The 24380-nt window shown below is 34.9% G+C and overlaps 1 protein-coding gene across 1 annotated transcript in view; it reads left to right on the top strand.

Moving 5' to 3' along the window:
- Window positions 1-387: 387 nt before the first annotated feature.
- Window positions 388-24380, top strand: part of LOC109600780 (titin) — an 80589-nt gene continuing 56596 nt past the window's right edge. The window contains 16 exon segments of the mRNA XM_049962688.1: window positions 388-707; window positions 4813-6391; window positions 6448-6677; window positions 6755-8119; window positions 8177-10033; window positions 10092-10235; window positions 10290-10691; window positions 10766-12364; window positions 12425-15183; window positions 15243-17130; window positions 17191-17422; window positions 17478-17836; window positions 18308-18650; window positions 18733-20113; window positions 21887-22025; window positions 23629-23652. Of these exon segments, the coding sequence (XP_049818645.1) occupies window positions 584-707; window positions 4813-6391; window positions 6448-6677; window positions 6755-8119; window positions 8177-10033; window positions 10092-10235; window positions 10290-10691; window positions 10766-12364; window positions 12425-15183; window positions 15243-17130; window positions 17191-17422; window positions 17478-17836; window positions 18308-18650; window positions 18733-20113; window positions 21887-22025; window positions 23629-23652 (14425 nt within the window). The 5' untranslated portion in view covers window positions 388-583.

Below are 24380 nucleotides of genomic sequence, written 5' to 3'. Positions count from 1 at the left end.
GAAAGAATCCCATCATTATTAACTATAACTGATGGACTGTGTTTTTCTAAAGTATCCCAAATGCCTAAATATCGATTTTTTTAATCTAAATTTAATAAGATAATTAAACAGGTCAGATTAAATAAATAATTAGTAATAAAATAAAGTGATGTTTCTTGATCACCGTTCTGCGCCCGTGAGTCACTCAAGCGCAGCGCAGCGTCTCGACGGTCCGAAGGCGTCGGTGTCGCGTAACAAATCGAATGCGCGTCCCAAAATAACCCCAAAAACGCTTCGGGGACGCTCGTTTCGCGGCCCCACCACGGCTTTTTTCAGGGGCGTCCGCCGCGGGAGACCGTGCTCCCATCATTCTTCGCTCGCAATTCGCAAACGACCGACGTCTTGGTAGATATCGGGGATTATGACTTGAACTTCTGCTAACTGAAGCCGTGGATGGCAACGAAATATCGTACATATACAGAGAGACTAGTTCGTTAATTTTTTTTCTATAGACTAATTTTTATATAGCCGTGTTGTGGATTTTGTGTTTTTGTGCTATACGCAATAATATTTTTTCGATTTGTGGAAGTATTGTGGTGATAAGATGAATCGTCAACAGCAGCTTCAGTCTTCCCAGACTCAGCAGAGTCAGTCTCAGCAAACTTCGACACAGAGGGTAACCCGTACTGAGCAACATGTAACTCGTCAAGTTACTGGCCATTCGACAGGTTAGGAGATTTTCATTTTTATTTCACGCTTCTAACCACCCATCAGTTTATTTAGGAGCGTTCGATTGTGCATGGTCCAAACGTTGTCAAAATACGCTTATTATATTATAATCGCTGCATGTTTACTACTCAAGTTAAAAAAATCATAATTAACCTTACGCATGAAATCATAATCAGCTAGTAAACATAAATATTTCAGGGTACTAATATTGTACTTCAAAATTGGTAGTTATAATAAATTTTCAAAAATTAAGTATGACGGGCATTTTTTGTAAATATTTACCGATAGATGGCACCTATATATTTAAAGAGGGGGGAAACTGATACCTTTCCCCCACCTTTAAATAACAGCTGACTAATTTAGCATGAGTCTAATTCCAAAATAAATTTTTGAAAATATTTATATTTGAAAAGGAAACAATTTGTTCCTCTTAAATTATTTTATGTTTCTAAAGAAAATAAGCTTTAATATCATTAGTAAGTTTTTGTATTAATTAAATATTATAATTTTTTTGTCGAAAAAATCTGTGGATTGTATTAAATTAAATCATGGACGAATTAGTTTTACTATTGCCAAAAATGCACCTATGGTGTTAAAATATAATTTGGTTTATTAATTTCTTAATTTTTAAGAATTTTATTAAACATTAAATAAATTAATTAAAAAATAGTCTTTGTTTTTATTTAATTTAACCAACTGTTATAAAGTGTCTTTTAAATATTCGATTCTGGTGCAATTTAATATGGAAAATAAAGAAACTACGTATTCATTGAATGTTGTGTTAGGTACTAACAAGTTGAACTGAAGCGAAGAGAATTACGTGTTTTTATATACTCCAGTTACCATCATGTAACTTACCGTAAACTAATTAAATTCTAATTTCTGACATTTTTACCTCTACCAGTACAGTTAAATTTTATTACTTATTATTTAGAGAAAACTGTTGATAACCGATTTAAAACAAAAATTTATAGTCACAGTTTACTACATATTGTAAATAATAAATTCTGACTAAAGACTATAGCAATATTATTTAAAATGATATGATGAAATATTGTTAACCTGCTTAACTTAGCATTATTTTGTTTTGCTATTTTGACGTCAATATAAATAATATTGGTCTTAAAATGATTTTGTAATTACTTGTCAGAATATGAATTGAACTCTAAAATATATATTAAATTATGTCAATATAATTAAGTATTGTTCATCTTAGTCTATGTCATTCTCAGAATAAAATAAATAATATACATTTAAATTAAAAATTTTACAATAAATATTAATTTATTAGGGGTTAATGTACATATAATTATAATACATATAAATTTGAAATTTTTGGAACTTTTAATAAAATAAGTCATTGCAGCTTGATTCCAATGAATTTGGAGATGAAAAAAATATGCATAGAATAAGAATAATGTTAAATAGCAGCGAAGTGCACGACAGAAAGAGCTGCCTACCATTGGCTCAGTAAAAATAGTTGCTCCTAAAATGGGAGACTGTAACGCGATCCAAGAATCTAAAATTGTAACACTCCCGGATCCCAATCTCTCATGAACGCCAGCTAAAAAATTCCTCACGTAGCTCCGTGTAGGTAGTCAGTAACTAACAAAATATTTAATATGTTATAAGTATAATTTATAATATTAATAAAAAGTAATAGTAAAAAAGGCATTTATTTTTAGCCCCAATATTTTGGGCAAATTCTTCCCATCAGAAGTATTTGATATCATGTGTAGATAATTTTTTATTTTTATATAAAATAATTTTAACAATAAATAAATCTAATAAAGAAATATGTTAACAAATAATATATGTCATATATACACAATTAAAAATATTTAATTAAGAAAATGTTATAAAATATAAACCTTTTGACCTGACACTGAATTCATCTAACTTTTGTGATATTTTTATATACAATAATTTTATAATTAAATAAATAAATTTAATAAAAATATTTTAACATATTTAACTAAAAAATTTCTCACGTGGCTCCGTATGGGTAGTTAGTAACTAACAAAATATTTAATATGTTGTATAATTTGAAATATTAATAAAAAATATTAGTAAAAAGGTATTTATTTTTAGCCATAATATTTTGGGAAAATATTTCCCATTAGAAGTATTTGATATCATATGTAGTTACTTTTTTATTTTTATATAAAATAATTTAAACAATAATTAAATTTAATAAAGAAATATGTTAACAAATAATATGTCATATATATACAATTAAAAATATTTAATTAAGAAAATGTTATAAAATATAAACCTTTTGACTTGACACTGAATTAATTTAACTTTTGTGATATTTTTTACATAAAATAATTTTATATTTAAATAAATAAATTTAATAAAAAATATATAAATATTTAGTTAAAAAATTCCTAATGTAGCTCCGTGTAGGTAGTAACTAACAAAATATTTAATTAGTTGGTATAATTTTAATTATTAATTATAAATATTAGTAGAAAAGGCATTTATTTTTAGCCCTAATATTTTGGGCAAATAATTCCCATCAGAAGTATTTGATATCATATGTAGTTATTTTTTTATTTTTATATAAAATAATTTAATCAATAAATAAAGAAATATGTTAACAAATAATATATGACATATATACACAATTAAAAATATTTAATTAAAAAAATGTTATAAAATATAAACCTTTTGACCTGACACTGAATTCATTTAACTTTTGTGATATTTTTATATACAACAATTTTATAATTAAATAAATAAATTTAATAAAAAATATTTTAACATAATTTAGCTAAAAAATTCCTCACCTGGCTTCGTGAAGGTAGTCAGTAACTAACAAAATATTTAATAAGTTGATATAATTTTAAATATTAATTAAAAATATTAGTAAAAAAGGCATTCATTTTTAGCCCTAATATTTTGGGCATATAATTCCCATCAGAAGTATTTAATATCATATGTAGTTATTTTAAATATAATAAAGAAATATGTTAACAAATAAAATATGTCATATATATATATATATACAATTAAAAATATTTATTTAAGAAATTGTTATAAAATAAAAACCTTTTGACCTGACACTGAGTTCATTTAACTTTTGTGATATTTTTTATATAAATTAATTTTATAATTTAATAAATAAATTTAATAAAAAATATTTTAACATATTTAACTAAAAAATTCTTCACATGTCTCCGAATGGGTAATCAGTAACTAACAAAATATTTAATATGTTGTATAATTTAAAATATTAATAAAAAATATTAGTAAAAAAGGCATTTATTTTTAGACATAATATTTTGGGCATTAGAAGTATTTGATATTATATGCAGTTATTTTTTTATTTTTATATAAAAAATTTAATCAATAAATAAAGAAATATGTTAATAAATACACAATTAAAAATATTTAATTAAGAAAAATATTTTAAAATGAAAACCATTTGACCTGACACATTTAACTTTTGTGAAATTTTTTATATAAAATAAATTAACATTTAAATTAATAAATTTAATAACACACAATCAATTAAAAAAATATATAATTTAACTGATTATAAAAATTATTTCAGGGATCTTATATTCTTCTAATTATTCTGACACACTTTTAATTGATATTTCATTTTTAAAATTTAATTCAGTAAACATATTTTAAAATAATATTATTTTTTTTAACGACGATACTAATTAATTAATACAGTCACTACTATTTTAATGATAAGAAGTAAAATTATAAGACTTCTTTTAATATTCCAATTTTTTCATTTTCATGATTTCTATTTGTTCGTAATTGTCTACGCTTCGTTACCCACAATTAAGAAAAATGCACCGAGAAGAGAGCATTTGACCTGATTATTAAAATTATTTTATGGGAGCAATTTTATTACATATTTGTAACCGACATTGTATTTTAGTAGAAATATTAGGAATGCTAAAACTGTATATGTTTGTGAAACTACGAAATTTAGTGTTATATGAATTTAACAAGAAACATATTATTTAAATATTTATCCGTTTATAATAATGAAATATATTAATATTTTAAAGTTAAATTTACTAACAAGTCTAAAGTAGTATGATTATTAAATTAAATTTCTAATCAATGGCTTTATTTCAGGCGGTCAAATAAGCCAGCAAGCTTTCCAACAAATCTCTGGCTTTGGACCGAATGCTCAACCACCAGTCTTCGAGAAAGTGTTCAGTAACGCAAGGTTCGCCCAAGGAGGTGTAGCTGCGTTTGAAGGCCGAGTCACTGGTAAACCACAGCCACAAGTATCGTGGACCAGAAAAGGTGCACCATTACTAAATTCTCAAAAGCATCAGCTCTCATACAACGAATCGACTGGAGACATCAAACTTCAGATAAGCCAAATTGGACCCGGTGATGAAGGGGAATACGTGTGCACTGCAAAAAATCAATATGGAGCAGCAATCTGCTCAGTATTCATCCAACCAGAAGGAATGCCAATGCCACAGATGCAAAAGGGTTTCCAACAAAGCATCCAAGAGACGACGTCTACTTCATATTCCAACGGTACAATCACCGAAGAATTTAGGATAGAAACGTTCGAGTACAGACTCCTTAGGGAGACATCCTTCAGAGAATCGATAACCAGAAGAACTGCCTACGAAAAAGACTCTCAAATTTCAACCACAGTTGAGAGGTCTCTCGGCCCAGCTGCACCGCCACAAATCTCACAAAAGCCTCGCAATTCCAAGTTGCTGGAAGGCTCCGATGCTGTTTTCACTGCTAACGTATCTGCTAATCCTAGACCTAGACTATCATGGTTCAAGAATGGACAAAGAATTACAGATTCTCAAAAATTCGAAACCACTTTCACAAACAATCAGGCATCCCTGCGTGTTAAGCAGACCAGCTCCGATGACTCAGGTCATTACACTCTTCTTGCTGAAAATCCACAGGGATGTGTGGTGTCTTCCGCGTTCCTAGCTATCGAACCCGTATCCACTCAAGAAGGTTTGATCCATGAATCCACCTTTAAATCACAACAGCTGACGGAAGTAGAATCGACAGATACTGGGAAAAATTTAGCTCCCAACTTTGTTAAAGTTTGTGGCGACAGAGACGTCACGGAGGGCAAGATGACCCGGTTTGATTGCCGCGTCACCGGTCGCCCTTATCCAGAAGTGCAATGGTACATTAACGGCCAACAAGTCACTGATGACCATAACCATAAAATTCTCGTAAATGAATCCGGTAATCATGCCCTCATGATCACAAACGTAAGCCGAAACGACTCTGGTGTAGTAACATGCGTTGCTAGAAATAAAACAGGAGAGACCTCCTTCCAGTGTAACCTGAACGTAATCGAAAAAGAACAAGTGGTTGCGCCCAAATTCGTAGAACGATTCACAACGGTCAACGTTAAAGAAGGAGAACCTGTGGTATTACATGCAAGAGCTGTTGGTACCCCAACACCACGAATCACTTGGCAGAAGGACGGTGTTCCACTTATCAGTAGCCCCGATATTCGCATTAGTCTCGACGGTGGAGAATCCACTTTAGATATTCCACGTGCCAAAGCTTCTGATGCCGCCTGGTATCAGTGTACTGCTCAAAATGTAGCCGGTTCCACCGCAACCCGTGGAAGACTGTTTGTCGAAAGACCTCAAGGACCAACACCCGAACCAAGACGCCTGCATCTGCCTAGACCAACGAAAGTCATCGAACCTGAGTACGTCTTAAATACCTTTTAATTTGTTGAGTTGAATAGTTAATATTTTTTTTTAGACCCGAACCTGGCCCAGAAGTAATTTACCTGCGTCATGTTGAACGTGCACGACCACATTTGCCCCCATCTGAGGAAGATAGGGTTTATCCACCACCTCAGTTCATTGTTCCTTTACAAGACGCTGTTCAATTTGAAGGAGGTAAAGTGCACTTCGAAGCTAGAATTGAACCAGTTGGCGATCCAACCATGCGTGTAGAATGGTTTTTCAATGGAAGACTCATGGCAGCCAGTAAGTATCTGAAAACGACTGAAATTAGTATGCTATATAGTCTGAAAATTTACATATAACATAATTTGTTATTTTAGGTTCACGAGCCACATCCATTTTCCGTTTCGGTTTTATTGCCTTGGATCTCATTAGTCTGATCGTTAATGACACTGGTGAATACGTCTGTCGTGTCACCAGTGCGACTGGATGTGTTGAATCCAGAGCAATGCTTACCGTCAAACTCCGCGCTTCTATCGAACAAACTAGCCAACATCCAGATAGTTTGCAATACATTCAACAGTTGGAGGACTACTCCAAATATCAAAGAACCGATAGCATTGAGGAAAAGAGTAACCAAAAACCCCACTTCATCCGACCACTCCAAGACCTTGGAGAATTACAAGAAGGTAGGAATGCTCATTTCGAAGCCCAACTTACCCCCGTAAGTGATCCAACCATGAGAGTGGAGTGGTACAAAGATGGCCGACCGATCACCGCCAGTTCACGAATCACCACCATCTTCAACTTCGGCTACGTTTCTCTCAACATCATGCACCTACGGGCCGAAGATGCAGGATCGTACACTGTGCGGGCTGTTAACCACTTAGGGGAAGCGATAAGCACTGCCACCATTAACGTATTCAGTCGCTCAACTGTAACTGGAGATTTGGGTATTCCAGAACAACAAAGATACATCGAAAAAGTCGAGGAACTAGAAGCATACCAACAGCAACAGCACCAAAAATACGTGGTAGAAACCCCAGAAAGTTCACAACCACCAGAATTTAAAACTCCCATCAAAGACCAACAAGGAGTGCGCGAAGGTGGTTTCGCCCACTTTGAAGCTAGATTAGAACCCGTTGGCGATTCAACACTTAGAGTGGAATGGCTTAAGGACGGACGTCCAGTGGAAGCTAGTTCCAGAATAACCAGTTTCTTTAACTTCGGTTATGTAGCTCTTACAATTAAGGATGTCACCATTCACGATGTTGGAAACTACACCTGCCGTGCGTGGAACGCAATGGGACAAGCCACCACTACAGCACAACTTAGCGTTGTTAGCAAAAAAGACATTGTCTTTGATTCTCAACATCCTGGTGGTTTGGAAAAGATTCAACACCTTGAAGATTCCAGCAGATACAATCGCCAATCTAAAGAAGAAGAAACTGTAAGACAAAAACCAAGATTTTTAGGACCACTTAAAGGCACCAACAGAATTGTTGAGGGACAACGAGCTCATTTCGAAGCACGAGTCGAACCTCAAAGCGACACCACACTGAAAATTGAATGGTATTTCAATGGAAAACCAGTAGCAACAGCGAACAGAATTCAAACCTATTACGACTTTGGATATGTAGCACTTGATATCCTCAGTGTTCGTGAAGAAGATGCCGGTACTTACACTGTAGTTGCAAGGAATGCCTTAGGTGAAGCACAAGTTTCGGCCAGCATGGTTGTTGAAAGTAAGTCATTATTTTATTTAGTAATTAAATAAATAAGTAATCTTAATTTATTTTTAGCCCGTGCAAGTATTGATACTAGAAGTATGCACCGTGGAGCTTACGATAAAACTAAACATATTGAGGACTCGAAATTCGTGGAACCACAATATCACATTGAAGAAATATCCAAATCAAAGCCAATATTTGTTGTTCCCCTTTCTGATCCACAACCATTAACGGAAGGTAGAAATGTACATTTGGAATGTCGTTTGGAACCTATGGGTGACCCAACAATGAGAGTTGAATGGTTCTGTAACGGAAGACCTGTAACAGTAGGATCAAGATTTAGGACATACAACGATTTTGGATTTGTAGCTTTAGACATCATTCATGCTACTGCAATGGACTCTGGTGAATATACAGTTCGTGCTGTAAATCATCTTGGATCTGCACACACCTCAGCCTGCGTAAGAGTCATCGGCAAATCAGACATCATCACCGATACACAACATGAACAATCGTTGGAACAAATCCAACAACTAGAAGACTCTTCTCGTTATCGCAAGCACGTTGTTGAAGATGTAACTGTGCTTCAAGCTCCACAATTCACTAGGCCCTTGCACAACATCGAAACTGTTGAAGGAACTAATGTACATATGGAATGTCGTCTTCAACCAGTTGGTGATCCAACCATGAGAGTAGACTGGTTCGTAAATGGTATTCCAGTTAAAACAGGTCACCGTTTCCGACCAGCTTATGACTTCGATTATGTAGCTCTTGATTTACTTGGAGTTTACCCAACCGACTCCGGTGTGTACACCTGCCAAGCCAGAAATCAGCTTGGCGAGGCTGTGACATCATGTTCCGTTAAAGTTATTGCCAAGAAAGACCTGCTCTTTGAATCCCAACATCCAGGTGGTCTAGAAAAGATTCAACACCTTGAGGATGCATCTAGGTACAAACGAACCGAATTCGTTGATGAACAAGTTACAGTGAAACCTAGATTTGTTACCAAGCCTAAGAGCCTGGATAACCTGATTGAAGGACGTCATGCCCACTTCGAATGTAAAATTGAACCAGTAACTGATCCCAACCTTAAAGTTGAATGGTTTAAAAACGGTCGTCCCGTAACTATTGGTCACAGATTTAGACCAATTCACGATTTTGGATATGTAGCATTAGATGTTGTTGATTTAATTGCTGAAGATTCAGGCACCTACACTTGCCGTGCAACCAATCTTATTGGTTCTGATGAAGTAACCTGCTCTCTCCGCTGTCGTGCTTCAGGTCAAATTATTACTAGCACACAAAATGAACAAAGTATTCAACAAATACAACATCTTGAAGACCGTTCACGTTACCAACGTTCTCAGCAAGTAGAAGAAACAACTACACAAGCCCCAGTTTTCACAACGTCATTGAAAAATATTGACATCAAAGAAGGACAAAGAGCTCACTTTGAATGTAGATTGATTCCAGTATCAGATCCTACAATGAAAGTGGAATGGTTCCACAATGGACAACCTTTAAAATCTGGCTCCAGGTTTACCGAAACTAACAACTTTGGCTTCGTAGCCCTTGACATCTTATATACTTACCCAGAAGATTCAGGAACCTACACCTGTAGAGCCACAAACGCTATTGGAGAAGCGGTTACATCATCTGTATGTGCCGTTCAATCCAAGAAATCTATTTATTTGGATTCCGTACATGAAGGAGCCATGGAACGTATCACTGAGTTGGAGGACACATCTCGTTATCAACGACATGCAGTCCAAGAAGAAATTATTAACCAAGCCCCAGTATTCACATTGCCAATCAAGGACGTAAGGGTAGCTGAAAATCAGGCCGCCCACTTCGAAGCAAGATTAATTCCAGTTGGCGACTCAAGACTGAAAGTAGAATGGTTTAGGAATGGAGTACCAATTCAAGCCTGTAAATATTGCTATTTATTGTTCATTAACATTAAACTAATTATATTTAATTTTTACAGCAAATCGCGTTACAACAATGCACGACTTTGGTTATGTCGCCCTTAATATGAAGTATGTTAACCCAGAAGATTCTGGTACCTATACATGCAGAGCGGTTAATGAATTGGGAGAAGCTGTTACATCTGCAACACTTGCTGTTCAATGTAAGTAGTTGTAGTTATAAACTGACTTTTATAATAAAACATTTACAATTCTAGCTAAAGCTTCTCTTCAATTTGAAAGTCAACACGAAGGAGCTCTTCAAAAACTACGACAATTGGAAGATTCTAGCAAGTACCAACGTCGTGAAGAGACTGAATATGAAGTTACACAAGCCCCCATATTCACAACTCACTTAAATGGACCTTCCGAATTAATTGAAGGACAAAGTGCTCACTACGAGTGCAGAATTGAGCCGTATCCAGATTCTAACCTCAAAGTAGAATGGTTCCATAACGGAAAACCATTAACAACAGGACACAGATTCCGTACAGCCTATGACTTTGGATTCGCCAGTCTTGACATTTTGTCTGTTTATGCTGAAGATTCCGGAGAATACACGTGCAGAGCCACCAACAGAATTGGCCAGGCTCAATCTTCTGTAGTAACTAACGTTAAATGTAAGTATAAACATTTTAGTTAATATTTAATATTATATTATATTTTATAATCAATATTTTATGTATTTATATAGCAAAATCAGCTATTATTCGTGAAACTCAACACGAAGAAGCCCTACAAAAGATTCAGTACTTAGAAGATGATTCTAAATACAAGAAGGTAGCTACGGAAGATGCTATTATTTTAGAAAAGCCACAATTTGGTCGTGGTCTGAAAACAATTGAAAATCTTCCTGAAGGTCAAAGTGCTCATTTAGAAGCTACATTAACTCCAGTTAATGACCCTACAATGAGAGTAGAATGGTTCTGTAATGGAAGACCTATCCAAACCGGACACAGATTTAAAACAACTTATGACTTTGGCTATGTTGCCCTGGATATTCTGTATGCTTATGCCGAAGATTCAGGCACTTACATGTGCAGAGCTAGAAATGCAGCTGGCGAAGCTGTTACTACAGCTGCTGTATCCGTTGTTAAAAGTCAGAGTCTTTACTTAGATACCATGGATGAACAACGTCTTAAGAAACTAAAGGAGTTAGAAACATATGAAAGACCAAAACGTGAAGAAGTGGAAGCTGCCCCTCAACGACCAGTATTTTTGACACCTCTCACCAGTTTAGAAAATCTAAAAGAGGCTGAACATGCTCATTTAGAATGCAGAGTGGAACCAATCAACGATCCAAATTTGAAAATTGACTGGTATGTAAATGGCGTAAAATTACGCGCTGGACACAGATTTAGAACAACCCACGATTTTGGATATGTCGCCTTAGACATTTTGTATGCTTATCCAGAAGATAGTGGCACATATATGTGCAAAGCAACCAACTTGGTTGGAGAGGCCGTTAATACATGCACCATTAAAGTTGGCGGACGAAGTGGTATTTTATTAGATACACATCACCCCGAAGGTCTCGCTAAAATCAGAGAACTTGAAGCTCAGGGTCACCCTGCTAGACTAGAAATTGAAGAACCAGTTCCTACTCCACCAAGATTTGTCACTGAACTTCGTGGTACTACTGAAATTTATGAGGGTCAAACTGCTCACTTTGAAGCACAAATCGAACCTATTCATGATCCAAATCTTAGAATTGAATTCTATCATAACGGTAAGCCATTGCCCCATGGAAACAGATTCCATATTACTTTTGATTTCGGGTACGTTGCACTTGACATTGGTCAAGCTGTACCAGAAGATGCTGGCGAATATTCAGTTAAAGCAATTAATAACCTCGGTCAATGTACATCATCTATTAAACTTAAAGTAATTCCAAGAAGCAATATTATCTTGGATTCTCAAAGACCAGAAGGTTTGGATAAAATCAGACAACTTGAAGAACATCAACCTTACAAACGCCCAGAAGTGGAAGATCAAGTCACTAGACAACGCCCAGTATTTACTCAACCACTTCAAAATATTGACTCAATTCTTGAAGCTCAAACAGCTCACTTTGAATGCCGCCTTATCCCAGTTGGTGATCCAACTTTGAAGGTTGAATGGTTCAGAAATGAAAAACCATTAGAAGATAGCTCACGTATCACCAAAGTACACGATTTTGGCTTTGTATCTCTTGATATTCAGCACGTTAGAGAAGGAGATGAAGGTGTGTACATGTGCAGAGCATCTAATCCACTTGGAGAAGCTGTTACGACTGCATCTATGAAAATTAGAAGTAAGTTATATCAATTTCTTTTTTCCAATTTCAATCTATTTATTCTATTTTTCTTTGTAGCCAAAGCCAGCATTCAATTGGACACTCAACATCCAGAAGCTCAAAGGAAAATTGCTCAACTTGAACAACCATTGGCACCAAGACCTGAAGAACCAGAACGACTTTTTGAAAAACCAATATTTACCCAATTGCTTACGGGCCCCACAGAGTTGTGGGAAGGACAACATGCTCACTTTGAAGCCAGAGTTGTCCCGGTTGGTGACCCAAGTTTGCGTTTCGAATGGTATGTAAACGGAGTAGAACTTAAACTTGGATCTAGATTTAAAGTAACTCATGACTTTGGATTTGTCACACTCGACATCATGTCTACTGTTCCCAATGATTCTGGTGTATACACCTGCAAAGCAATCAACAACTCAGGAGAAGCCGTTTCATCGATTTCAATGAAAGTTAAATCTAAATCTAATATTATTGGTGAGCCGTTGCATCCTGATGCTTGGCAGAAGATTCAGTTGAAAGAAGCTGAAATGAATAAAGTTCCTGAAATGTTCATTGACACTACTCCTCAACAACCACCAGTATTTACCACCCACCTCAAGAGTTACGACAACCTGATTGAAGGACAACATGTCTACTTAGAAGCCCAAGTTGAACCTAGGGCAGATCCCAACTTAAGAATTGAATGGTTCAAAAATGGCATTTCACTGAATACTGGAACCCGTTTGAGAAGCACTTTCGATTTTGGCCTTGTGACTTTATCAATTAACGGTCTAAGAGATGATGACTCCGCAATTTACACATGCAAAGCAACAAATAAACTTGGCGAAGCTATTTCCACATGTTCCCTTAAAATTGAAGATCGTCATTGGCTTTTGGGTCAATCCCTTCACCCTGATGCAATTCCCAAATTGGAAGCTCTTGAGAAACCACCAGAAGGTCGTCCTGAAAAGGCGGAACCAACTTACGAAGTTCCATTATTCATCAGTCATCTCAACAATGTTGAATGTATGGAAGGGGATAGCGCCCACTTTGAATGCAATGTTGAACCATCCAAAGATCCTACTATGAAAATTGAATGGTTCATTAACGGCAAACCTATGCCTACCGGAGCCAAATATAAGTCCACATATGACTTCGGTTATGTAGCTTTAGATATTTCTCATACTTATGAAGAAGATTCTGGTATAATAACTTGCAAAGCTACCAACAGCAAGGGATCAGCCTCAACATCAGGTACATTGCGTTGCACAGCTAAACAAAGTATATATCTGGATACTCAACATCCTCAAGGCAAGGCTGGTTTAGAAGCTGTACAAGACGTTGAAGAAGCTTTCGCTGCTAAGAATAGACCTAAAGAAATTGGAATGGATAAAGAATATGGTAAACCAGTTTGGATTGTGCCACTTAATCCAGAATTTAAACTTGTTGAGGGCCAACCTCTACATTTGGAAGGTACTGTAATACCTAAAGAAGATCCTAATCTCAAGATTGAGTGGTTCTTTAATGGTAAATCATTAGAACACGGTTCCAGATTTAAATTCACGAACGACTTTGGATTTGTCACTCTTGATTTGACTGATATTTATGAACGTGATCAAGGTGTCTACACATGCAAGGCTTCCAATAAACATGGAGAAGCCTTTACATCAACCACAATATATTGCACATCTAAGTCTAACTTAATTGAAAGAACTCAACATCCTAAGGGACAAGAAGGACTTGAAAAGATTCAAAATCTTGAAGATTCTCTTCACAGACCAGAAATGCCATTAGCTGAAGGAGAAGAAGGTCATGCACCTGTCTTCACCTCAGAATTCACCGCTTTGGTCAACATGACCGAAGGAGAAATCGCTCACTTCGAAGCAGGTCTTACACCAATCGGGGATCAAACAATGCGAGTTGAATGGTTCTACAATGGTAAATCTATTGAAGCATCACACAGATTTAGAACTGTACATGCCTTTGGAATGGTTGTCTTGGATGTTTTGGGCGTTAAGATTGAAGATTCAGGCACCTACACATGCAGAGCAACTAACAAATGGGGTATGGCTGAGCAAAGTGTGACCTTAGAGTGTGTTGAAAAATTGAAAGGTCAACCACCTAAATTTACCACTCATATTCAAGACATTGTGGGTCTTAAAGATGGACAATCTGCCCACTTTGAATGTACATTGATTCCAGTAAATGATCCAGACCTTAAAGTGGAATGGTATCACAATGGAAAACTTCTTTTGGACAAAAATCGCATTAAATCTGTTTCCGACTTTGGTTTCGTTGTAATGGATATATCTTATATACAAGACCACGATTCTGGAGAATACGTATGCAGAGCTTGGAACAAATACGGCGAAGACTTTACCAGAGCTACCATTAACGCTCAAGGAAAAGGTGGTGTGTTCTATGATAGTTTGCAACCTGAGTCATTGGCTAAAATTAGAGAACTGGAAAGCTTACAAGGGCAACAAGCTCAAGCCCCATCCACTCCAGTCACGGAACCACCCAAGTTTATTACTCAGATTCAAGATATTACAAAACTTGTTGAAGGGCAAAGTGCTCACTTTGAAGCTAGACTTACTCCAGTCACTGACCCTGACCTGGTGGTAGAATGGTATTACAACGGTAAGAAACTACCACACGGACACAGGTACCGTACTTTCCACGACTTCGGAATCGTTATCCTTGACATTCTCTATTGTTACGAAGAAAATTCTGGAATATATGAATGTAGGGCTTACAATAAATATGGGGAAGATACAACGAAAGCAACATTGAAATGTGTCTCGAAGACTAATTTGATCCTGGACTCGCAACTCCCGCGGGTAAGATAATACAATTTAATGCAAAGATAAATATAAATATAATTTTTATTCATTTCTAGGGCATGGAAGGTGGATTAGAGAAAATACAAAATCTGGAAGACTCTCTAATCAGAACAAGAGACGAAAAAGAAGTTGAAGAAAAGGGAAGAGCTCCCGTGTTCACAACACCACTTTCAAATATTGACAGCTTAAGAGAGGGTGAAAGCGCACACTTCGAAGCACGTTTGATTCCAACTGATGATCCGAAACTCAAAGTTGAATGGTACTGGAATGGAAAACCATTAAGAACTGGCTCCAGATTTAGAACTTTCCACGATTTTGGATTTGTCATCCTTGAAATATCTCCAGTATATCCGGAAGATTCTGGTGAATATTCCTGTAGAGCTTTTAATGAATATGGAGAGGCTGTTACAACATCTACAATGAAAGTTCAAGGAAAGAGAAGCATTATCCTTGATTCTCAACTACCAAAGGGTATGGAAGGAACAATTGACCGCATTGCTGAATTGGAGGGTCTTGGTGCTATACCAGCCCCAGTCAGCCCTGATGATGACATCGGCAAACCACCAGAATTTATTACACAACCCTCTGATTTAATACTTGGAGAAAATTCTCTCGCTCACTTTGAATGCAGGTTGCAACCTGTAAATGATCAAAGTATGAGAGTCGAATGGTTCCACAATGGTAAACCACTTTGGGCTGGCTCAAGAATTAAGACAATTAATGATTTTGGTTTTGTAATCCTTGAAGTCGCCGGAGTCTATCAACGTGACTCCGGATTATATACTTGCAAAGCCACCAACAGGCATGGCGAAGCTAGTGTATCATGCAAACTCCAAGTTAAAGGAAGACAAGGAATTATACTTGAACCACAATTGCCGTCTAACTTCCGTACTGGCACTGAAAGTATTCAAAAATTGGAAGAACAACTATACAAAAAGGATGAAATCACAGCTGAAGAAGAAACTCCAAACCCTCCCCGATTCATTGTTGAAATCAAGGATAACATTGACGTTCCTGAAGGCGGCCCAGTTCACTTTGATTGCAGAGTTGAACCTACCAACGACTCATCAATGCGTATTGACTGGTTCCATAATGGACGTCCGTTCGCTACTGGATCAAGAGTACATCAAGTTAATGATTTCGGATTTATTTCCATGGACATTGACTATACTTATGCCCGTGATGCAGGTGAATATATTTGCAGAGCCACGAATAAATGGGGATCTTGTACGACCAAAGCAACCGTTACATCCAAATCTAAACGTAACATCGATTTCGAGTCCCAGTTACCTGCGGGCATGAGCGCAGAAAAATTGAAGGAGCTAGAACGTGGACCTGTCTCTCAGGCGCCACAAGAAGATAAAGTGTACTCTCCACCCAAATTCATTACCCACATTGAGTCATGTACAGTGGAAGAATCGGAATCAGTCAGATTCGAATGTAAGGTGGAACCCAAAGATGATCCAAAACTGCGCATTGAATGGTACAGAAACGGAAAATTATTACCAGCTGGACACCGCTACAGAACACTTTATGACATGGGCTTTGTGTCATTGGAAATTCTCAATGTTTACTCCGAGGATTCCGGTGAATATGTTTGCAGGGCTGTAAACGATTACGGCGAAGACTTCACTAAAGCAAGTGTGTCATGCAAAAAGCTACCCAATATCATCTTACAGAATCAAGTACCGAAGGGCATGAAGAAATCTGAAACCTTAATGCAGATGGAGGCGGCCATTAAAAAATACACTTCTGAGGTGTATTTGACGGAAGATGATCTCTACGACATCGAAAAGAAGCAACCTCCAAGATTCGTGACACAAATACAGAACCAAACTGAGCTGGTAGAAATGCAAACGACCAAATTTGAATGTCAACTGGCACCTGTTGGTGACCCTAACATGAAGGTAGAGTGGTTCTTGAATGGAAAACCACTGCCTCACAGTAAGTTTTATTGGTGACATTTATTGAACTTATTTATCTGAGTTTTATTTTATTTTACAGAGAATAGATTTACACCTATTTACGATTTTGGCTATGTCGCAATGAACTTTGGTTGGGTTTACCCAGAAGACAGTGGAGAATATGTATGCCGTGCCACCAATTTATACGGCATGGATGAAACAAGAGCAGTCATAAAGACTGCAGGCAAACCAGGAATTATCTACGACTCTCAATTGCCTAAAGGCATGAAGAGTATCGAGAAAATCCGTGAATTAGAAGCTGCTTGGCAAACGTAAGTTCATATTATAATGATTTTTGAATAAAATTGAGTTAAAATTACCTTATAGGGTACCAGAAGAAATTGAAGAAGAATCAAAACCAAGAACCGCCCCCGCTTTTGTTAGCAAACCTGAACCTGTACAAGTGGAAGAAGGTGAATGGGCGAGATTCTGTTGCCGTGTTACTGGTCATCCAAAACCACGTGTTATGTGGCTCATCAATGGACATACTGTAGTCAGTGGTTCCCGCTACAAACTCACTTACGATGGAATGTATCACTTGGACATACCCAAAACTCGCCAGTACGACACTGGTAAAATAGAAGTAATCGCACGTAGTTCCGTGGGTGAAGCTATTGCTGAAACAGAACTGAAAATTATTCCCAGGCACGATGACTATAGAGGAGTTCTTAAAAATTCGCCTAGACGTAAGTTACATACCTACTCTAAAGACTCAATTAAATTACATTTACTAAGGTACTATACACAATGCACAATTAATTACAAGCAAAGCATATATGCACATTCACTGTAATTAAACTGACCCCAGACCCATCTACACTTTATCCCTTTGTCCCAAACCAATTCATCATTTTGCTTCGAAGTCTTTATCAACGGATGTTTTCATGCTTTCCTCTGAAGGAAATAAAATTCAGGTATGCTGTTTATGGTAATGTGTAGTGCATGATGTACCCATCCTTTGTGCATTATGTGTATTGTATTGTCATCTGTATTGTCAAAGTATTTGTTTGTTTTCATTGATACCTTGAATATCAAATATTGATATTAAATAAAAAATTACAACTGGTAGGATGTAAAGAAATATTATTTTTTATTCAAGGTTTTTCATGTGTTGCGATGAATTTGAAAAGTTTACTCATTTCGTTAATGTTTGTTAGCTTGGTATGATCTCGAATTATCCCAATATCAGAAAGAGCGTAATGAAACCGAACTCGAACGAGTATTCGATGAGCGTAACACTGCTCTCCGTGAAGGTGGACTTCAAGTTCCTGGCGTACATATTCAGAGCAAAGAGTACAAAGAACCTGACACAGAATGGCAACAAACAGTTAAGACCAAGAAAGGACAGGAATATTATACTAAACTGCAAGAACTTGAAAATGATCAAGTAACAAAAGAAGTCAAACTCCGTGAAGCAAGCCACCAGTTTGCCATTCCTGGTGAAAAGATTGTGAGCAGTTCGATTGCAAAGGGAATGGCACAGAAATATCAAGAAAGCTTGTAAGTTTCCATTCATTATTTTAACAAAGATTCTTTGATTAAGTTTATAATATAATTAATAAAATTTCATTGTTCATTTCAGGGAACAAAAACCGGAAGACCATCCACATCATGTACAACTAAGAAAGACGGAAAAGGGACGTGAACTGCAAATTGAACGCGACGTCCAAATCGATTCCAAAAAAGGAGCTTTCCCGCCGCAACCAACTGAATCCGGTGTGCACGGTCGTGAAATCTTTGTCACGAAACAGAAACAAACCCAGAAAGAACAACGTGGTGATGTGGAAATAACCAGAAACATCACCACCACTGAAACAACTGACGTTGAGCACAAAGCAAAGACTCAGGAACGTGTCGTTCAGGGTCAAGTACTTCCATCAAACCCTCCGTTCTTTACCAAAAAAATCAAGCCATGCCGTGCTTTTGAAAATGATTCAGCCAGATTTGAAGTAGAATTCGATGGAGATCCACTTCCAAGTGTTACGTGGTACAGAGAAGATTTTCCAATAACCAGTTCACCTGATTTGAAAATTTATACGTTTAGTACAAAATCCATTCTTGTCTTAAGGCAAGTGTTTATGGAAGATTCAGGAGTCTTCAGTGTAATTGCTGAAAACCGAGGAGGTACCGCTAAGTGTAGTGCCAACTTGGTTGTTCAAGAAAGAAGGCGTTCAGCTCGTGGGGGATTAATTCCACCAAGCTTCGTAACTACCATTCAAAGTACTACGGCTAACGTTGGCCAATTAGTAAGATTCGACGCCAGAATTAATGGTACCAAACCCATCGATGTTATGTGGTTAAAGAACGGAAAGAAAATTACATCTGATATTAGATATAAGACCTTAGAAGAAGATGAAGTGTACACCTTGATAATTTTAGAAATAGTACCTGAAGACACCGGAAAGTATGAATGTGTCGCCATGAATAATGCTGGAGAGGCCCGTTGCGAAGCTGAATGTACAGTTGTTCAGCCGAAAACAGCGTCTCAGCCAGCCAAACCCACAACACCCGGAAGCGAGAAGGCACCAACTGTTGTAGAACCACTTAAAGACCAGACCATCAGAGAAGGTCAAGCTGTCGCTTTCAAATGCAAGATTTCCGGCAAACCAGCACCCACCGTGAAATGGCAGAAAGGAGACAAAGTTATTAAACCGTCAAAGTATTTCCAAATGACCAAAGATGGGGACTACTACACACTTAGAATATCCGAAGCATTCCCAGAAGATGAAGGTGTTTACAAATGTCTGGCGGAAAATCCGGCTGGAAAGACAAGTGCTCAAAGTAAACTTAAAGTTCTTGCTCCGGAATCGCAGGACGTCGCCCCTTCATTGACTCCTATGAAAGACGTTATTGTACCTGAAGGAAGTCCCGCTCAATTCAAAACCACTATTTCTGGAAAACCGAAACCCACCATCCAATGGTTAAGAGAAGGTTTCCTCATACCAGAATCACCAGATTTTCAGGTAAATATTATAAATAAATATAAAATTATTTAATTATAATCTATATATAAATATCATTTTATTCAATAAGTATAGGAAAGCTTCATTAGAGGCAAATTTTCTGTCACTAATTATCTTGAGATTATCAAACTGTTAATGGTATCAGGAAATTTATCTGAGGGCCTGAAATGATTCCTAGAATTGTTACCAACTACTTTTGTTTTTATGAATCTATGGTTTTATACAACAGAATATTAATATTACTTATAAACTATCTTTGGACTATAAATACAAATATCACAAACATTATTCGAATGTTTACCCACTTACCATAGGTCTAGTCACATCAAATTTACTCTATTTTTGTTTGAGACTAAAAAATTACACAGAAAGGTGCCAACTTGTCTTTTATCAATTAAATTATTATTATTTTTAAGCTTATTTAATTATAAGTTTGGAATATTTATTTCACACAAGTTGTTGTCTTTTAAATGAGTATTTTGGCTACTGAATTTTATGAATTTTAATTTAATTATAGTATAGTGAGAGATAATTTACTTTGTCCTAAAAATACAAATATTTTAATATTATAAACGTCTTAATTTCATAAAAAGATTATTTAATTATAAGTTCAGAATATTTATTTCACACAACTTGTTGTCTTTTAAATGAGTATTTGGCTGCTGAATTTTATACATTTTAATTTAATTATATTATGGTGAGAGATAATTTACTTTGTCCTGAAAATACAAATATTTTAAAATTATAAACGTCTTAATTTCATAAAAAGATTATTTAATTGTAAGTTCAGAATATTTATTTCACACAAGTTGTTGTCTTTTAAATGAGTATTTTGGCTGCTGAATTTTATGAATATTAATTTAATTATAGTATGATGAGATATAATTTACTTTGTTCTGAAAATGTAACAAATATTTTAAAATTATAAGCGTCTTAATTTAATAAAAAGATTATTTAATTATAAGTTCAGAATATTTATTTCACACAACTTGTTGTCTTTTAAAGGAGTATTTTGGCTGCTGAATTTTATGAATATTAAATTAATTATAGTATGGTGAAAGATAATTTACTTTGTTCTGAAAATACAAATATTTTACAATTATAAACGTTTTAATTTCATAAAAAATACTAATTATTTTTATAAAAATTATGTTATTATGTATATTTTTATCAGTAATCACACAATCGTAATATATATATTTATCAACTGTGACTTACAAAAACATTGTACACGTTAGATTTAGCTATTTTTAAAAATCTGACTTATGGTATCTGATTCATGATATATAAATTATCTTCCACTTTTTAATTGGTAAATTTCAATTAAATAGACCGAGAATAGCTGAATTTTAAAAATAAATATAATAATTATTTTATTTTATCCAGTGAGGGAAATTTTTTATAGATTTTATTCCATTTACACTGATAATTAAAAAGAAGGGGGTGAAATTAAGAAGGACTCATAATAAATACATCTGCATATGTTATTTTTATTTATTTATAATAACATTGTAACAATCAGACATCTGAGTTCGTCCATTGAACTTACCAATATACATGTAAGACAGAATTATACAAATTTAGATTATATAGCTTTTTTATTATATACAAATAAAAACTTAATTGTTGAAATTCTATATGATCTGAACACATGAGCAATATTCGTGATAATTATTTATTACATATAAAAGTAAGTTTATATATAGTAGATTTTAATTAGAAAACTATAAAGTAAAAACTAAACAATACTAAAAATATTTATTTTCATTCCAGATGATCCAAGAGGGAAATAATGCCATTTTACTGATTTCTACGACTTATGAAGAAGACACTGGCACTTTTAGCTGCAGAGCCACCTCATCCGCCGGTCAAGTAGAGCAATCAGCAAAGTTGATCGTTAAAAGTAAGAAATAAACCCACTTCCATATTTGATTTTTGTACAAACTGTGACGAGATGACGATCTAATTAGTCTCTCAAAATTTTTGTTATATACTTATTTTTTGTTTATTCTAGTCTAGCAATTGTAATTTCATAGCTTTAATATTACCGCGATATATTGAAAAATTTTAACAATTACTTATCACTTGACTTAGTGGTCATCTAAAACTGCAGCCATTAGATGTAGATTGTTGGTGGTGGATTTACAGTCTTATTGTTCAAGTTCCAAGTGATGATATTTTTAGGATTGAACACAGCTTTGGCACTAATAAGCTAAATGCTGGCTTTTGTTTATTTATTATATTTGTCATAAAAAATGTACCAAAAATGCAATAATTTATTAATAAAATGCTGTTACGATAAACACCTGAGTTTCAAGTATATTACACCTGATATTTTTTTATAAGTCACTGCATTTTTTAGCAGTAATTTTTGAGTGTTTTTGAATCTAAAAATAAATGAAGTGCACAATGCACCTGTGCCTATTACACCTGTTATACCAATTAAATTCATAAATAAATTAAATGGTTCAGATATTATTATCTCCGAATATATCATCTTCATGCTCCACATTTAAATGAAAGATAAACTTATTTTAAAGAATATTAACGGGCTTGGGTTCGTGTGCAGTATGACACATGCCGAACTATTTTAAACTTACGTGTGTATAACATTACCGATCTAAATTTGGAGACCTCTCTGAACTTTCCGCACCTTGCCAGATGTGTCTTTTTACTAACATATTTTAATAAACTTTCAATCTCTAGGTGTGGTTAAATAAAACAAACAGTTTTCGGTAGATCTATCATATATTTATTAATACAATCCTTGGTGAATATCCAAAAATAAAATGGTGGAAGGCCGACAATTTTATTAATAAGCAGTTTCATTGGCACGGATTATCCGTTATCGATGTAATATCAAAATAAAAAGGCGACTCGGGGTCTCACGTAGTCTGAGTCAGAATTTTAACGAGGAGAATCTGATAGTTTGGAGACAGTCCAAACATTTTTCACCTGAATTTCTTTTATAAATATAAATACAAGAGAATACATTGTCGGCTTAAAAGGATAACACTGAAATATCAATTACAATAAATTAAAATAGAAGTTTTATTAAAGAGAATACAGGTGGGTAAAATGGTTACAAATAAAAAGTAAGTAACTAGCTCTGACTCCGGACTACATTTAACAAAAATCAAAGCTTGGAACTTTAACAAAAATTTTAAATTCAAAAATCCCCCTGGAGGGTTTCATTAAAGCCGGGTACAATAAACAAAAGTAGAAAAAGCTTTCGACTTTCCTATTGTACCCGGCTTAGTTTACTAAAACAGTGTCACTAAGTAAACAACACAGTCACAAAGCCACCAACACCGTGTACACACACACACACCTCACTACCGTCCAAACTGCAGGTCTTTTGAGTAATGAGCGTGGACCAGACGTGGTTCCCTATGCAGAGCAAACCTGTGGTGGGGTAACGCGTCCGTCTCCGAGAAAAAAGCAAAAGCAATGCGTGATACGCATTGCGTGTGTTCCCTCAACGTATTGTTAAGTGACTCACCTGTTAAATTTAGCCTCTTGGAGGGAATACCAAAATAGTACGTTTACCAACGTGATTATTATCTCCCGCGTAACGCCCGAAATAGAACTTACACAGTAAACATTGTTCTTGTGTATTATTTTCGAGCGTGTGGCTCATTGACGGATGCGTCCTTGGACACCTATGAACAATAAAGCTTTAATTAAACTTGTTCAAAATTTTATGGCAACTTTGCCAGTGACTGACTGATGACTCGATTTGGAACAGCTTAATCATTATTGTAAAAATAATTCTACAAAATTCGAATTGAATTTCAATTTAATTACCTTTTAAATTATTAATGTTCAATTCGTTATTTAATTGTGATGAACATCAATTTCTAGTTGTACCTAGTTCTTTTTATAATATCAATTTTTATATAATAAAATAATATTTTCTAATATTTCTAAATCTGATAAATTTGTCCAACAACCTCTCTATGTTTACATTACATATATACACATTTATTTTATTATAATTAAAATTATATTTACTAATTATTTAATTATTAATTTTTTTATTATTTATTATTTTAATTTATTTTTTTATTAATTACTTATTATTTTTTATTAATTAATTATTTATTACTTATTTTTTTAATTATTTTTCTTTTTAATTTTTTATTAAATAATTTATTTTATTAATTTTTTGTTTAATTATGATTAAAATTATATTTATTATATCAAAAATAATGATAAATAACTAGAAAACTAATTTATATTTCTTTCAATAAATTAAATTAGAAGG

Source organism: Aethina tumida, chromosome 2 (genome assembly GCF_024364675.1).
Source record: "Aethina tumida isolate Nest 87 chromosome 2, icAetTumi1.1, whole genome shotgun sequence".
In the NCBI taxonomy this organism is placed as follows: domain Eukaryota; kingdom Metazoa; phylum Arthropoda; class Insecta; order Coleoptera; family Nitidulidae; genus Aethina; species Aethina tumida.
This window is presented reverse-complemented; position numbering and strand designations above follow the sequence as displayed.